Source organism: Tachysurus vachellii, chromosome 3 (assembly GCF_030014155.1).
Source record: "Tachysurus vachellii isolate PV-2020 chromosome 3, HZAU_Pvac_v1, whole genome shotgun sequence".
NCBI classification, from domain to species: Eukaryota; Metazoa; Chordata; class Actinopteri; order Siluriformes; family Bagridae; genus Tachysurus; species Tachysurus vachellii.
The window spans coordinates 17,992,377-18,010,757 of record NC_083462.1 but is presented as its reverse complement, the minus strand read 5'-3'; the positions used below and the strand labels follow the sequence as shown (position 1 = coordinate 18,010,757).

Sequence of the window (18,381 nt, the reverse complement as noted above, 5' to 3'; positions counted from 1 at the left end):
TGTCCTTTTCTCTCACTGTTCCTCAGGAGAACCTGGCGAGGTTACAGCGAGCGTTCTCCAGGAAGTGGGAGTTCATCTTCATGCAGGCCGAGGCTCAGGTTAAGTAAGTGCTGTCGTCAGGGCAACGGTGTGAACCTTATTAACTCACAGGTGTTGACTTTCCCTTTCAAACCTGAGCTGTCTCTCCAGACACATACGCAGAATATATTTAGTAACCATTGCATGTGTGTGTGTGTGTGTGTGTGAGTGAGTGATTATGTTTTGTGTAGTCTGAGAGAGGAGGGTGATGGTGTATTTTTGAAGAAACCTAATTAACAGTTTCAGTTCTTCTGTCATTTAAAGCAACTTATTAATCACCTCAAGAAAAGAAAACTCGACTTCTGTACAGTGTAGAGCTGTGTCAGGACAGTAAAATGTGTGTGTGTGTGTGTGTGTGTGTGTTTGTGTGTGTCTGAAATGTCAGACACATAAGGGATGGAAAGAAGTTCACACACTAATGCTGAGGATGATGTTGAGGATGATGAAGTGGATGCTTATTGTAGTAGTGATAGTTGTGGTGATAAGGAAGAGGATAAGAATGATTGTGATAAGGAGGAGGATGACGGTGGTAAGGATGAAAATGGTGAAGATGTTAGTGGTGATTAGGGTGAGGATGTTGGTGGTGGTGATGAGGAGGGGGAGGATGAGAGTGATTGTAGTGGTAAAGTTGGTGGTGGTGCTGAAGAGGAGGAGAATGACGATGGTGAAGATGTTGGTGGTGATTAGGAAGAGGATGGTGGTGGTGATGATGAGAGTGGTGATGACTAGGTGAATGTTGATGGTGGTGATGAGGAGGAGGATGGTGATGAGGATGAGGATGAGAATGATGCTGTTGAGGAGGAGGATGGTGATGGTAATGTTTAGGAGATAATATAATGGTGATGAAGGTGATGGGGATTATTATGATAAGGATGGTGATGGTGGTGGTGGTGGTGACGATGAGGAAGAGGATGAGAATGATGGTGATGTGAAGGAGGGTGGTGGTGATGATAATGAGGAGAAGATGATAATGGGGATGATGGTGGTGGTAAAGATGATGATGATGAGAAATATGTTGAGGATGATGTGCGATGACAGCTTCTCCCAAGCAGGGATGTTCTTCAGCACTTTTTAATTCTCAGCATAGTGTAGTCCAGTTATGGTCATGGTCCAGTTATGTTCCTCTCTGCTGTGTTCAAACTGTAAAGTAAATAAAGAAATAAAAGCTGGAGCTGAGTGGTTGGGTGCTTCATATGGAGTTACTGAAGCATTAATGATTAAACAGATCATCATTAGAAGGCGAGGCATCCCCTCTTTAATCTGTGTTTCATTGTGTATTTTGCATTCTCGCAGTGTAGTGGACAAACCTGTGTGCTCAGGGTCTGATGTGTTAGATTCTTAACCCTAAATTCTGAACTTTAGTTGGAGATACTTAGACACTTTTTTCTGACCTGGAGTGCAAATGGACGACATCCTGCTGTAGTATCCGGGTTAATAAATAAGCTAGCAGGATATCAGCATTTTTTAACAGATCTCTCATCTGCATGCTGACATCAGATCTTCTAGAATATTCGTTCTCAACTTGTGGTCTTGGGAGATGTTTATGGCTGAGAATTTCTCTACACTGAATATAGACAGGTACAGAGCAGCATCTGGTCTTTAAATCAGGGGAAGCACAGAGATTTTTATGTACTTTTTTTTCAGGATTGACCGGAAGAAGGAAAAGACTGAGAGGAAGATCCTGGACAGTCAGGAGCGAGCATTCTGGGACGTTCACAGGCCAGTGGTGTGTTTAGATTATGGATTTCCTGATCGATAGACACAGTAGGAATTATTCGGTTCGGCTAACACAGAACTTGATATTCGTGTTAGTGTCGTGTGGGAACATAGAACAGGGAGCACAGAGAACAGGGAGGACACAGAGCATGAAGAACATGGGGAACACAGGGGCAAAGAAAACAGTGTCAACACACAGAACATGGTGGAGAGAGAGAATAAGGGGAGCGAGAGAACATGGGGGAACAGAGATTAGGGGAGACACAGTGAACAGGGGGAACAGAGATTAGGGGTGATACAGTAAACAGGGCTAACAGAGATTAGGGGTGATACAGTAAACAGGGGTAACAGAGATTAGGGGTGACACAGTAAACAGGGGTAACAGAGATTAGGGGTGATACAGTAAACAGGGGTAACAGAGATTAGGGGTGACACAGTAAACAGGGGGAACAGAGATTAGGGGTGACACAGTAAACAGGGGGAACAGAGATTAGGGGTGACACAGTAAACAGGGGGAACAGAGATTAGGGGTGATACAGTAAACAGGGGGAACAGAGATTAGGGGTGATACAGTAAACAGGGGTAACAGAGATTAGGGGTGATACAGTAAACAGGGGGAACAGAGATTAGGGGAGACACAGTGAACAGGGGTAACAGAGATTAGGGGTGATACAGTAAACAGGTTGAACAGAGATTAGGGGAGACACAGTGAAGAGGGAGAACAGAGATTAGGGGAGACACAGTGAACAGGGGGAACAGAGATTAGGGGTGATACAGTAAACAGGGGTAACAGAGATTAGGGGTGATACAGTAAACAGGGGGAACAGAGATTAGGGGAGACACAGTGAACAGGGGGAACAGAGATTAGGGGTGATACAGTAAACAGGGGGAACAGAGATTAAGGGAGACACAGTGAACAGGGGGAACAGAGATTAGGGGTGATACAGTAAACAGGGGTAACAGAGATTAGGGGTAATACAGTAAACAGGGGGAACAGAGATTGGGGTAATGCAGTAAACAGGGGGAACAGAGATTGGGGTAATACAGTAAACAGGGGGAACAGAGATTAGGGGAGACACAGTAAACAGGGGGAACAGAGATTAGGGGAGACACAGTAAACAGGGGGAACAGAGATTAGGGGAGACACAGTAAACAGGGGGAACAGAGATTAGGGGAGACACAGTAAACAGGGGGAACAGAGATTAGGGGAGACACCGGGACACAGAACAGTATGAACACAGATTATAGTGAACACAGGGAATACAGGACCATAAAACAGAGGGAACGGAGTACAGGGGGATCTTGATGTGATGTGAACGTGAAATGAAATACTGATCATGTGACCTGCAGCCTGGCTGTGTCAATACCACTGAAATGGACATAAGGAAGTGTCGCCGCATGAAAAACCCACAGCGAGTCAAGAAGGTAAAGTGTGTGTGTGGAGTGTAAAAATAAGACAAATCTAATCAATAAATCTGTATTTATGAAAATGCAGTGTTGTTAAAGTGCTGCAATGTGTGTGTGTGTGTAGTCAGTGTATGGTGTGGCGGAAGACACACAGACGCAGAGTCCTGTACACACACACTCACAGCAAAACAGGAAGGACACTAAGGAGGACGTTGAGAAGGAGGTGTGTGTAAGAGTGAGATACATTACATAGAAAACTAAATGAAAACACAGTAATGATGAACACGTGTGTGTGTGTGTGTGTGTGTGTGTGTGTGTGTGTGTGTGTGTGTGTGTGTGTGTGTGTGTGTTTCTTTACACACTTCCTGCAGATTTTATTCCTGAACACTCAGCTTGACCGACACTGCATGAAAATGTCCAAAGTGGCAGAAACGTAAGTGTCTGAACGTTTTTTTTCTTTGTAAGAGCCGAACAGTCACCACGTCACGACCCTCCCACACCAAGGAAACGTTCAAACTCTATGTGCTTTCTTTCTGTTGCTCTGTGCTAAAAAAATCAGTATGTTCAGTCATTGAGTCAAGTCTGCTCCTTCATGATCCACATGTTCCACACTTCCAGCAGTTACATTTCCTCTTTATTCTTTATTCCTGCATCCATTGTGTTTATCTCACCATCCTTCATCTCTCCACCCGTTATTGATTAAATAGGCTTCATTAACATTCTGTCTATCACAGGGTCACACACATCACACACATCCTCATGTTGATTTATTGTTGATTTATTGTATAATTGTATGGCTCTTTTTTAAAGACTAATATATACTCACTGACCTGACAGACAGGTGGACAGACATATGTAGGGACATCTCAGTCTGTGTGTGTGTCTGCATCTCTATCTGTGTGTGTGTGTGTGTGTCTGCATCTGTGTGTGTCTGCATCTCTGTCTGTGTGTGTGTGTCTGCATCTGTGTCTCTGTGTGTGTGTGTGTGTCTGCATCTCTGTCTGTGTGTGTCTGCATCTCTACCTGTGTGTGTGTGTCTGCATCTGTGTGTGTCTGCATCTCTGTGTTTGTGTGTGTGTGCATCTGTGTGTGTCTGCATCTCTGTGTTTTTGTGTGTCTGCATATGTGTCTGTACCTCTGTGTTTGTGTGTGTGTGTGTCTGCATCTGCGTGTGTGTGTGTGTGTGTGTGTGTGTGTGTGTGCACCTGCGTGTGTGTGTGTGTGTCTGCATCTGCGTGTGTGTGTGTGTGTGTGTGTGTGCACCTGCGTGTGTGTGTGTGTCTGCATCTGCGTGGGTGTGTGTGTCTGCATCTGCGTGTGTGTGTGTCTGCATCTGTGTGTGTCTACATCTGTGTGGGTGTCAGAGTGAGAGCTCATGTGTGAGGGAACAGAACATAAAGAACAGCACTTGATCCCTTGAACTTTAAACGTCCCTGTGCTCTGACATCTCGATCCTACCAGAGAGTTATTTTCAGCACTCAGTCTGATCACTTCATACTGATGTAAAGTTTTTCTCCGACAGGCTGATAAGCTACACTGAGCAGTACCTGGAGTACGACCCGTTTGTGTCTCCCCTGGAGCCTTCCAACCCCTGGATCAGTGATGACATCACTTTCTGGGAGATGGAGGCCAGGTTGGATTCTTTCACCTCTCCAACACATTATCTCACACCTCATCTCTCGCTTTTTCTCTTTTTTTTCTCAGTGCTGATCCAGGACCTGCTGCCTTTTGATAAGATAAGCTTAAAATAAACCACTGGATAATGAGAAAGTTCAAATTCAGATGATTAGCATGTCTCCGTCGACAGTGTGGGTGTTAGTTCGAATTTCCTTTAAATATAGCTCCAATTGGTCATCGGCGACACCATCACCATTAATTATATAGAAATCTATTTTATCCCGAGAGAATAATCGCTGCTACTGTGATGATTTATTCAGGGTGATTAATTACAGCTTAAAATTAGGCTCACTGATGGACAGAGATACATTTTTCATCTCTTCCTCATTCTTCCTCTCTCTTCATTTTTATTCTGCTCATTTTCCTCTCAGCAAAGACCCAAGCCAGCAGAGGGTTCGGAAATGGGGCTTTTCTATAGACGAGGCTTTGAAGGACCCGGTCGGACGGGACCAGTTCCTTAAGTTCTTGGAGTCTGAGTTCAGCTCAGAGAACCTGCGGTGAGCTTCCCTTTTTTTTCTTCTTTCCGTGGCCTAATGGTTAGAGAGTTTGACTCCTAACCCTAAGGTTGTGTGTTCGAGTCTCGGGCAGGCAATACCACGACTGAGGTGCCCATGAGCAAGGCACCGCCGCAGCATAAATGGCTGCCCACTGCTCCGGGTGTGTGTTCATGGTGTGTGTGTTCACTGCTGTGTGTGTGCACTTTGGATGCGTTAATCGTAGAGAACAAATTCTGAGTATGGGTCACCATACTTACAGTAGCTGTATGTCACATCACTTCACTTCACTTCCACTGAAGATCAGCTTCTGAGCTTAGATATAAGATGAACCATTTAATCTCACATTTAATAAATTATTTTCCCTTTGTGGTGTATTTAAATATCATTTGGCTTTAAAATCATTTAGAGACTTCGATAGCAGTGAAACAGCCAAATTCTCGTCATCGCTCATGATCTCGTGAAGTGGACCGAAGAGATGTTGAGTCAAAATAAAAGATGAGAAGAGTCGTTTTGGTTCATATCTTCCATTTTGACTCACTGTTCTCATTTCTATTAATGAGCCCATACTCAAGGCACATGGGAAATAGAACCACTGAAACCATATTAACCATAGAACCATATTAACCTTAAAAACATCTACAAAAACGTACGTTTTAAATATTTATGTCCAAATTTTATATTCACATCCATATGTTCGATAGCCATTGCTGGCGATGGAGGATCTTTAGTGAGTCAGAGTGGACGAATGGGTGTCTGTGTGAGGTCAGACTGGGACAGGAAGGCCCTGAAGTGCGCTCTCGAGATAACACGGAGGTCGACCTGGACTGCAAAAAAAGATAAAATGCTTCCTGGGTCTATTCACGTTTCAATCCTATCTGGCGCTATCTTCTGGTCTGAATCGAATCCCTTCGGGGGCACTGTGAGCAGAGTGGATATGATATGGACTCTCCATTCTCTGGCTCTCCCTGGGGCTCCTTAATAGCCTAAAATGCTTCAATATTGCAAGCCATGTGAGATCAATAGAGATACGGCGGAGTGTTATGTGGGGACAGAGAGGGGAAAGTGAACATTTTGCCTCTTCCATATCTCCACCTCTCTCTCTCTCTGTCTTCCATTGCTAGTCCTGAGTACCAAATGTTCTCCCAGCAACTTGTGGTTTATGAGTGCACTAATGGAAAAACGTAGTGCTCAGGCCATGTCACCTAATGTTCGAGTTCTCCATTTCAACATGCAGCTCTCTAATACATTAAGATCATGTTTAATGGTTTCTTATGTGCAACTTATTATTAATAATATTTTAATCTGTAACCTAATTAGTATAAAAATCTTTATATTTTTATGCATTCCATTGTTTTGTTTTAGATTTCTGTCTCTTTATTGGTTTATTTTATTCTTTTTGTCAGAACAGTGTTGAACCCTGGATTCTGATTGGTCGCAAAGTGTTGATTAAGTTTCCATAGTAGCAGTTCTGACAGAAGAGCAGCCTCAAATAATAGCTTTATATTAATTATTGTTTCTATAGTAACATCTGATTTATCCCACATTAAAATTTTAAATTAAAATGTAAAAAAATATTTAAATTTAAAAAAACTAAAAAAAAAAAAAAAAAAAAAAAAAGCTATTATTTTATCAGTTATGCTACTGGTTGAAGATGCAGATTCCAGTGTCTGAGTTTAACAGAGTTAAAGGTGATGAAAGTTTTGCCTTATACACTTTGGGTGTATAAATGAAAGCCTGCTTGTCTTTTATATTTAATGAGATATGAATTTAATTACTATGAAAAGTATTCATGAGAAGGAAAGACGTTCATGTATAAATTGTGACACATCTACCATTAACACCATTAATACCATTAGTCTAATTGAAATTCTTTATTAAATGTGACTCAGGAGTTTGCCGATCTGCTCTATCCTGACTTCTTTTGTCTGATTTCCCTCAGATTCTGGTTGGCGGTGCAGGATTTGAAGCGGCGCCCCCTGCAGGATGTTCCCACTCGGGCTCAGGAGATCTGGCAGGAGTTTCTTGCTGAAGGTGCTCCAAGCGCCATAAACCTCGACTCACACAGTTATGAGAGAACCAGTCAGAATCTCAAAGACTCTGGACGCTACAGCTTCGAGAACGCACAGGCAAGAGAAGAAGCTTCAAATGTCCCACCATGTGATATGTGGGAGTCCAAACTAAGGAAATTATATTATTGACAGATTATTTTTATTATTTTTAACCTCTATCTATAATTTTTTAATGGTGTTAAAAAAATCTAGTTTTTAATGCAAAATGCGAAAAAATTATTGGCACCCCAGAATTCAAAAAAGTGTCTAAAAGTGTCGAAATCTAAAAGTGTCATTGGGTCATTTTTGTTCTGCTCCATCCTAATGATGATGATGATGATGATGATGATGATGATGATGATGAAAATAATAATTTATTGGCATCCATTTCCTCTGTTTCATGTTGTTAATTTGTTACAATATTGTGTTAAACATTACATTTATTTATTTTATTTTATTTTATTTTATTTTATTTTATTTTATTTTATTTTATTGTTTTTATGCTTCTGTTGAGCTGCTTTGAGGCAATGTGAATTGTTAAAAGTGCTTTACAAATAAATTGAATTTAATTGAATTGATGTGTCTTTGAGACCAAACGATGCAAAAGATTAAATCAGCATTTAAGCTTTATGTGGAAATGAGTTGGTTTGCCTTGGGAACCGTAGATGCAGATGTGGGCATGTCTTGGCTCATATAGGTGGGTGTGTTTTAGACCATAGATAGATAGATGGATAGATGGATGGATAGATGTCTTTGAGTGTACAGAGGGAAACGAGACCAATGTGACTGGAAGAGTCCTTAAGACTGTAAATATGGGTGAGTCAATATACGGAAATGAGACCCTTTCGAGAGGGCGTGTCCTTGAAACCATAGATGTGGATGTGGGTGTGTCTTTGAGTCTACAAATAGAAATACGACCAACTTGAGTGGGTGTGTCCTTAAGACCGTAGATGGAAATTTGGACAGGGATTTGAATCCATGTATGGAAATGAGATCTAGATGATGGAAATGAGAACTTCTTTGTTTAAACTTTCTACTTTTAACAAACTGCGGGAGCAAAAATTAGTTTTACCATAAATATAGAACCCATTATAACTCTTCCTGAAATCCTTCATCCTCTCTTTCTCAGGAACACATCTACAAGCTGATGAAGAGCGACAGCTACACCCGGTTCTTACGCTCCAGCACTTACCAGGACCTCCTGCTTGCCAGAAAGAAGGTAGATGTATCACAACAAAGGGCCTTTTTACACCTGGTCACTTCATGTGTTTTCTCTGATCTGATAGCTATCTGATTTGTTAAAACTGTTCCATTTACATTAGGCCACATAAATGCGTCTCGGCGAATAGGATATCATTCCGATCTACTCCCGCCCAAAATGCAAATATATTGTACCTCATTTCCGGGGTAATTGAAATGGAACACGCTTTGGTGTATGCGGTTTTCAGAATGCAATCAAAAAGAAGACGAAAAACCTGTTACGAAGGTTATGCTACAAAAAACAGCATTTGATGTTTGTTTCTGGCGCGATGCTCGTGAGTCACTTGCGAGTGACATACTTACGTTTGGGAGGAGTATAGCGCTGACGTATGTGGCATTTATACCTTTCCAGTTTCATGTGAAATGCATCCCTGACCACCTCCTGAAGTGGTTTGAACCATCGGATTTATATCCGTCTCAAAAACATTTCGGAGGGCATTTAGACCTGGTCTTTTTACCATTGGATAGCTATCTGATCACAGAAAACACATGAAGTGACCAGGTGTAAAAAGCCCCTAAGTTTTATTGAATTCTGAAGCAGAAACTGTACCAGTGTGCACAAGATTATAATTTATATTTTTCTAAACATGGTAGTCATTCATTATTAGAAAAGCATTTTGGACTGTATTGTCTTTTAATACTTCCTCTGAGCGTGTATATGTTTGTGAAACAGCCTGAAAGTGAGCAGGGTCGCCGTACGTCTCTGGAGAAATTCACCCGCAGCGTGGTGAGTCTGTAATACATCACACATACCCGGATAAACAGACTCTCTCACACAACAACAACAAATAAGAAGGAACAGTATTATAGATGTCCTGTACTGGAACATAATTTAACACCATTTTACTCTCTCACATTCTCCAAATGTTTGCTAAAATAAAGTATTGACACCCTTGGCTTCATTTGGGCCACATACCTGTACTGTATGAGAACAAACTCACTGTGTCTCATCCTGTCATGGCAACAAGACAAAGATACAAAAACATCCTGAAGGAAAATGAACTGCATTTTAGGTTTTATATTAATTTAAACCAGCTTGTGATTTTCGAGTCACTAATTGTTTCGGGACACGGAGGCTTAGTGGTTAGCACGTTCGCCTCACATCTCCAGGGTTGGGGGTTCAATTCCCGCCTCCGCCTTGTGTGTGTGGAGTTTGCATGTTCTCCCTGTGCCTCGGGGGTTTCCTCCGGGTACTCCGGTTTCCTCCCCCGGTCCAAAGACATGCATGGTAGGTTGATTGGCATCTCTGGAAAAATTGTCCGTAGTGTGTGATTGCGTGAGTGAATGAGAGAGTGTGTGTGTGTGTGCCCCCTGCGATGGGTTGGCACTCCGTCCAGGGTGTATCCTGCCTTGATGCCCGATGACGCCTGAGATAGGCACAGGCTCCCCGTGACCCAAGGTAGTTCGGATAAGCGGTCGAAAATGAGTGAGAGTGAGTGAGTAATTGTTTCCCTCCTTAGAGATGATGCTCATAGCAGTTTGTGGCTGCTGCTAGATGTTCAGGTTTGACAACTTGCAGAAAACTCCTCCTGTGCTGTTACTGTGATGGGAAACCTACAGAAATTTGTCTAGTCAGAGGTTATTTCGGTAGTTCTGTATATGGATTAATAACTGCACATCCTGTGATTTTTGGAATTTTTAGACTTTTTGTCTGCTACCTGTCCTCAGCTCTGGATTGTCACCTCTGTTATTTAGACCTTGGCAGTATTAGCTCAAGTGATTAAGGCTCTGTGTTATTTATTTATTTATTTAGTCCTGGGTTGTGTGTTTCAGGGTAAGTCTCTGACGGGGAAGCGTCTGACAGGCCTCATGCAGTCCTCCTGACGAGCCCCGGGCCATGATTAACCTTGTTAAATCGAAGAAGCAGAGGAAGCGGCACGATGGTGTGCAGTGATACAGCCGAAGCACAGGACATCTGCGCCAACTCGATGGCGTAGCCACAGACTACGACATGCAATAAGTCAACAAAAACCTTACAAACATGGACTGTCTGTATTTAACCAGATTATATCTAAACCTCTGATATGAGATAACAACAAAAGACTGCGCATATGAATGTCAGGGTTTTTTTTTCTGTCTACTCTTTACCAGCAGTGTCAAAGGGAGAAAAACACTCACTGCTTCAGCTAATATTTACACTGTCTGTTGTCTACTACACTTTCTTTTCATGACATGGAGCAGAAGAGCTTTCAGTCCCAAACATTCCACAGGAGAGAAAAGACACAAGGGCTTCTGAAGCGGTTTCTCTGCGTGGATTTGCACAGTGTTTGTTTTGTCTGGCATCCAGCATGTTATGTGTTAATCCATAGAACACAAATCTCACTTGGAGCCTCTTTTATATTACTGTGGTTCATTTAAGAAGTGTTTAATCAGATTCATGTAAAATAGTTAAAGCAAACTGTGGTGTGATATCACTTTAGTGCATGTAATGTTTGTGTGATTCACATTAGAAAGAATTTGAACAGATTTCCTTGAACTAACAAATAAATAAACGAATTAGACAGGGTGTGCTTTTATAGGAAAATAATCAACAGGGTGGAGTGACTACATTTAATTAGTTTCCACACCAAAGCTGATTGTTTTTTTAAAAACAGCAGTAAATCTTTTATTCCTCTTATACCCCAGGAATTTCCCATGAACACTAGGTATTTGTTAAAAAATTTTAAAACATTGATAACGTGTGAAAATTACAGTTATGGCAACACAGCACAACTAAACTGACCCTTGGACTTATTTGGAGCTACCTGTGTGTGTGTGTGTGTGTGTGTGGTAATCACACATTCAGTACGGATGTAGAATAACGTTAAAAAAAATAAGGTTAAAAGCACTGGAGTTTTCTTTTGGGCTTTTCACACTTAAAAAAAAACTTTTTTTCTTGACCAATCAGATCACACATTAGGGGAGAGAGGAAAGAAAAACACAAAAGATAAAGCACACTTGAAAATGTGTCTGGTGTTGAAACGATTATGAGATAATATGAGATAATATTTAACGCTACAAGATTAAGAGAATAAATTGGCAATATTTCAAGAATGAAAATAATATTTAGAGGAAAAATTTGCGATATTACAAGAAAAAAAAGTCTGGTGACTGAAGTCAGTAAGTCAGTACAGATGTCAAAAAATGTTATTATTCAGGAAAAAATCTATAACTAGATTTATAGATAAAAAGAACTAACTTATAACACCGTGATGAAATAATGCGTAAACATTTCTCATGCTAAAATGCGATTTCATTCTTTAAATATTACAGACTTATTCTTTAAAACCCACGCTATGTCCAAATTCTCTCTCTCTGTCTCACTATAAACTGAGATCAGAGTGTGTCCCAAATTGTATTTGAAATAGAAGACTCTGGTAGTCTAATATTCTAATATTCAGGTATATTTTCCGAGGGTTGATCAGTGGCCACTTTTTTTAGCTAGGATTACCCACAGTTCCTTGTGTGAGGGTGGTGTTGAGTTTGTACCGGTTTGCTTCACCACATCTAAATTAAATGTGTGAAAAATAAATCTAGGGGCGGTAATTGACACGATACAGTAGAATGCAGAGAGGAGTATGTTTATGGTGACGGTTATTACGTAATATCCCAGTACTTACCTAATAAACTCTTGCTACACACTCAAGTGTATGTATTTTCCTCACCAATTGAGCACATCATTATACTACATAGTAGAAGTCGGCGATTTGGGAGCACTACATTTTTTCCAGAGTTACAGCAACCCTTATTCCTGCTGCATTAACCAGAAACCAGAGCTCATGCTAGGCTTTGCTAGCTACATCATACATGCTAGGATATGCGAAACACGTTGTTTGAGATTGAGGCAGTATTTCAAAGTGTGAAAGTGGTGTTAAAGAGGTGCTTTGAGGGATGAACTTAGATGGATAGCACAAAGACGAGCTTTTACAAAATTTTGCATTCCACCTTTGTATAAATTAATAACACATCTACCTTTACTTACTGTACCTAAACGTCTTTATCTAGCCTGCCTGCCAAACTGAATCTCTAAATATACTCTGAATGTAAAAGATAATCTCACACGCACTCTCCTTTCCTAAGAGTTTCTGCCCACACCAGAGGACCTCACATCTTTTACAAACCAACCGACAAACATACAAACAAATGCTGCCATTTCAGGAAGGTTGTGTGTCTTAAAGTGGTTCATGAAGCATCATCACTGCCAAAGACACTTGGAGAAAAACAAGAGAAAAAAAAACTAAATACATTCTGAAGGACTCATCGCTCCATAATCAGCTCATCATCAGTGTGAGGCGAGGCGAGGCACCTGCCTGTGAGGAAGTCTTCTCCTCTCCTCCGCCTCTGTGTGGTCCTGCTTTGTGAAATGATTTGAAGTGTGTAAGAGTTTGTGTATTTATCCTCACTGCAGTCATGAAGCACATAGATAATGCTGTGTAGAAAATCCAGAGCGATTATTATTATTATTATTATTATTATTATTATTATTATTATTATTATTATTATTATTATTATTAGAGGCACAATGAGCACAAATCTATGCATGGGACGGATTTTACAGCTTTTAGGGGTTTATTTTTGTTTTTATCCAGAAATAAAGATATTAGAAATGATGAATGAATATAGGGATGTCATTTCCCAAATCAACCAATAAACGACTCAGTAAAGCAGAGTCCTGGTTTTATTTTTCTACACTTTGACACCTGTAAAGTTTTGGCACCTCATTTGTCTTGTGATTCAAGATCCTGAAGCTTGTGGCCAATGTATATGTATATTCACGTTTACTTTTCTGGCCACAAGTGACATCATTACCTAAGGGAAGCCTCTGATCTGAAGCCTTCAATTCATTTTATTTGTGATTTCTAATCATTATTAAATCATTATAAACACCAGAGTGTGTGATTATAAATCATTATTAAATCATTATAAACACCAGAGTGTGATTTTTAATCATTATTAAATCATTATAAACACCAGAGAATGTGATTATAAATCATTATAAACACCAAAGAGTGTGATTTTTAATCATTAATAAATCATTATAAACACCAAAGAGTGTGATTATAAATCATTACAAACACCAGAGTATAACCCAGAGCTCATGAGCAACTCTTAAATTAGCTTACATTTACATTTACATTTACAGCATTTGGCTGATGCCCTTATCCAGAGCGACGTATATACAGTAAGTGCTTAAATCTCTAACATTGAATCATTAATGCTGGCTCACTAGTTTACATACTTCAGATACCATGAGTTTAAAACATTTGTTCAAAGTTACAATGAAAAAGTGTCAGTTTTTTTTTTTTTTTTTTTTTTTTTTAATTGCAAAAGATAGTGTAAGAAGTGCTAGTTGAAGTGTTTCCTGAATAAGTAGGTCTTCAACCGCCGCTTGAAAATAGCCAGTGACTCAGCTGTCCGGACTTCTAGGGGAAGTTCATTTCATCACCTTGGTGCCAGAACAGAGAAGAGTCTTGTAGTATACTTGCCTCTTACCCTGAGAGATGGTGGGACCAGTCGAGCAGTGCTGGTAGATCGGAGGGTGTGGGGTGCAGTGCGAGGAGTGATGAGGGCTTTTAGGTAAGAGGGAGCTGGTCCGTTTTTGGCTTAACATCTGAGATAATCATAGAATTAACACCAGCTCCTCCATTTTTAATAAAAAGCGTAGAACTAGCAGAGATGATGGTGCTGCAGCACCGTACTCAATATCCCAGAATGCTGTGGTTTGGAAGATGATGAGTTTGAGAAGAGTGAACAGATGAGGAGGTGAGAGAGCTAGATTATAATGTAAAGGACTAAAGCGCCGCCGCATCGCTCTCTGTAGCATAAGATGATGCTAAATCACATTGGCATCATTATCAGCAGGTAATCAAAAGGCATTTTGGGTAATAAAGGAAAAACATAGAAATGACTAAATCAAATATGACATAAATGACAAAAAGATTATTTTATATACATTATTGATTATGTGTTTCTTTTCAATATAGACACATTTTACTGATTTTAAGCATTAAATGTTCATTAAAATAAAACATTTGCAGATTATTTTGTTCATTTGAAACATTATTGCTAACATCTAGAAATAATCAAATGAATCTGCCAATAAAATAAAAAAATAAGAAAATAATAATAATGATAATAATAATAACAATAATAATAATAATGTAGGGGGGCACGGTGGCTTAGTGGTTAGCACGTTCGCCTCACACCTCCAGGGTCGGGGTTCGATTCCCGCCTCCACCTTGTGTGTGTGGAGTTTGCATGTTCTCCCCGTGCCTCGGGGGTTTCCTCCGGGTACTCCGGTTTCCTCCCCTGGTCCAAAGACATGCATGGTAGGTTGATTGGCATCTCTGGAAAATTGTCCCTAGTGTGTGATTGCGTGAGTGAATGAGAGTGTGTGTGTGCCCTGCGATGGGTTGGCACTCCGTCCAGGGTGTATCCTGCCTTGATGCCAAATGACGCCTGAGATAGGCACAGGCTCCCCGTGACCCGAGAATAGTTCGGATAAGCGGTAGAAGATGAATGAATGAATGAATAATAATGTATTTGGTTTGCAGTTATCTGAATAAAAGATAGTAATTAAATTTGACTAGATATATTAAGATCTCTATCAAGATTAAGTAATCTTTTTGCAGTGAGTAAATCTTATCACACACACAATGCTCATACTCGAAAAGCTCAGACATTGAAAAATATATTTTTATAGAATTTGACATTCTAGTTTAATTATTCTAATTAAATTATTCTTTTAATTAAACGGTTGCATCACATAAATGATTAAATGAAAAAAAATAGCTCATATTATATACAAGTATAACAAAATCTTTACAAATCAGTTAAAAGGTCTGAAAAAAATGCTTATCAGCTTCGTAGGGTGACCCCATAGGATACAGTATACACAGCATCATCAAGTCCGGTGTTTATGTACCATGAGAAAATGTCCCGACATGAATCATGAATCATGAATCATTAGCGATCTTCAAACAGGTCCTGGTTCGGCCCTCAGGATACGTCCTCTTTTGGTCTCAACTTCTCTCCCTCACTCACTCATTTTCTACCGCTTATCCGAACTACCTCTCAGGCGTCCTCAGGGCAGGATACACCCTGGACGGAGTGCCAACCAATCGCAGGGCACACACACTCTCATTCACTCATGCAATCACACACTACAGGCAATTTTCCAGAGATGCCAATCAACCTACCATGCATGTCTTTGGACTGGGGGAGGAAACCGGAGTACCCGGAGGAAACCCCCGAGGCATGGGGAGAACATGCAAACTCCACACACACAAGGCGGAGGCGGGAATCGAACCCCCAACCCTGGAGGTGTGAGGCAAACGTGCTAACCACTAAGCCACCGTGCCCCCTGGTCTCAACTTAATTTTTTTATTTAAAACCACACATTTTGTATTAATGAATAATGAACTGGACTGAACTAAAACTCTGAAGCCGTCTACAAGAAGAGCCAGAGCCGCCTCTACTTTCTGAGGAGACTGAGGTCCTTCAACATCTGCAGGACGATGCTGAAGATGTTCTGGTGTAGACAGTGCTATCATTTTTGCTGTTGCATGCTGGGGCAGCGGACTAAAGGTAGCTGATTCCAACAGACCGAATAAACTCATCCATAGGGACGGTGATGTTGTGGAGGTAGAACTGGACTCTCTGACTGTAGTGTCAGATAGAAGGATGTTGTTGAAAGAAGCTACTGACCATCTTCCTACCTAAACATCTTGCACCCACACCATGATGTCCTGGACTTATACAGGAGTACGTTCAGTCGCAGACTCATTTAACCAACGTGCTCCACAGAGCGACACAGGAAATCCTTCATACATGAGTGGACTCTATAATTGTTCAACAACATATCTTATTTAGAAAAAAAATAGACGGACAGACAGACAGACAGACAGACAGATAGAGAGATAGATACTGTGGATAGATAGATAGATAGATAGATAGATAGATAGATAGATAGATAGATAGATAGATAGATAGATAGATAGATAGATAGATAGATAGATAGATAGATGATTAAATTCTGTAAATTAAATAACAAACATGCAATATGGTAGGAGAAAAAAATAATTATTATTCATTAATTTAGAGCAGACTCGTCCCTGGACTTTGCCTCTGTGTGACTTTTGTCTTGTTTTGTCTCCTTCTGTGTCTGACAGGAACTTTGACTAATGTACTTCATTGACCTGTGTGTCTGTGTTGCTTTGCTGCCCTCTAGCGTCAAACACAATTACGTCCAGCATTTTTACATATTTACTGTCATTTATTAAGCTGCAAATAAAAAGCGACCAGAACATCTGTTGGACAAAAAAAAGGCAACAAGCAACAAGACACAGGGACAAAAAAACAGGAAATGGTTCAAAAATCTCTACTAAAATAACCACCTGCAGTCGGCCATTATAAAAAAGAAAAAAGAAAAAACTTTAAACTTCATTGTCTGTTGCAGTCTTTTGCCAGGAACATATTAAATATTCAGCAGATGTGAGAACCGGTCTTGATGAATCGGCTCTGAAAATAGAGCCTTTAATGCATTATAGAGAACAGAGCAGGAAGGAGAAGAGACTACAAGACGATAATATATGATGAAGGAAAAGGAAGAAGAACCCAAAAAAGAGCAGGAGTATATTATCACTAATCTAACAGAAGACACACAATAAACATACAGCATCTAGTGATCTGTGTGTAGTGTGTGTGTAGTGTACATGTAGTGTGTGTGAAGTGCATGTGTGTGTAGTGTACATGTAGTGTGTGTAGTCTGTGTGAAGTGCATGTGTGTGTAGTGTGTGTGAAATGTGTCTGTGTAGTGTGTGTGTGAAGTGCATGTGTGTTTAGTCTGTGTCTATTGTGTGTGTGAAGTGCATGTGTGTAGTGTACGTGTAGTGTTTGTGAAGTATGTCTGTGTAGTGTGTGTGTGAAGTGTGTGTAGTCTGTGTGTAGTCTGTGTGTAATGTGTGAATAAAATAACAATACAATTAAGTGAAATAAAAACCAATTGGCCAAGTGTGTGTGCCTGTTACGTCCCCAGCTAGGCTAGGGTTTGGGGAATGGTGTGATGCGTGGAGGCAGCAAGGTTCAAATCCCAACCTCAGGGCTTTTAACAAACACAAAAGGCAACTCAATATCAAAAACAAGTTCTTTTATTGTACAAATGTGGGAGGATTTCAAGGCTTCAAGAGGGGGCAAGGCCAAAATAACAAACCGAAACCCTCTAACTATTAGACAGAAACTAACTGGACAACAAAAGAAAACAAAACAAAATGTACAACAATAAACTAACTCCCTAACTAGCTTAAACAAGAGAAAACAACATATGAAAGAAAATGGCACCCACCTTCTACAAATCCCTTCCCAAGGAATTAACAATATAAACTTAACAGGGAAAGAAATAATAAAAGTATATACAAAAGTTAACTTACAAAGAAAATGTGTTTTCTTATAGTAGGCAACCTGTACAACAAGATGGTTAACACAATAACACTTTGGGAGAAATTCAATCAACCGAATATAACTCAAAGCTTTTAGGGTTGAGGAAAAGAAGCCTCACAACACAGCCTCCACCCATCCACAGAGAAACAGGGAGAAAGGGGAAAAACAAATAAAGGTTTATAAGTGCCAATAAACCTGATTCTGATTTGTTTCATTCGGTCGTTCGTTTTTATCCAGTGTCTTAACCACCAAGTCACCAGTGGGCGTTCCCATCCTACTGC

General features: G+C 40.3%; 1 protein-coding gene across 1 annotated transcript in view; it reads left to right on the top strand.

The window, feature by feature from the left end:
- rgs6 (regulator of G protein signaling 6) overlaps positions 1-11,945 on the top strand; it is a 94,236-nt gene extending 82,291 nt beyond the window's left edge. The window contains exons 8-18 of the mRNA XM_060864946.1: positions 27-103; positions 1,723-1,804; positions 3,145-3,219; positions 3,326-3,424; positions 3,573-3,634; positions 4,724-4,834; positions 5,250-5,375; positions 7,315-7,501; positions 8,553-8,642; positions 9,357-9,410; positions 10,457-11,945. Coding sequence (XP_060720929.1) covers positions 27-103; positions 1,723-1,804; positions 3,145-3,219; positions 3,326-3,424; positions 3,573-3,634; positions 4,724-4,834; positions 5,250-5,375; positions 7,315-7,501; positions 8,553-8,642; positions 9,357-9,410; positions 10,457-10,507 — 1,014 coding nt within the window. The 3' untranslated portion in view covers positions 10,508-11,945. The remainder of the gene's footprint in view (positions 1-26; positions 104-1,722; positions 1,805-3,144; positions 3,220-3,325; positions 3,425-3,572; positions 3,635-4,723; positions 4,835-5,249; positions 5,376-7,314; positions 7,502-8,552; positions 8,643-9,356; positions 9,411-10,456) is intronic.
- Positions 11,946-18,381: the final 6,436 nt, after the last annotated feature.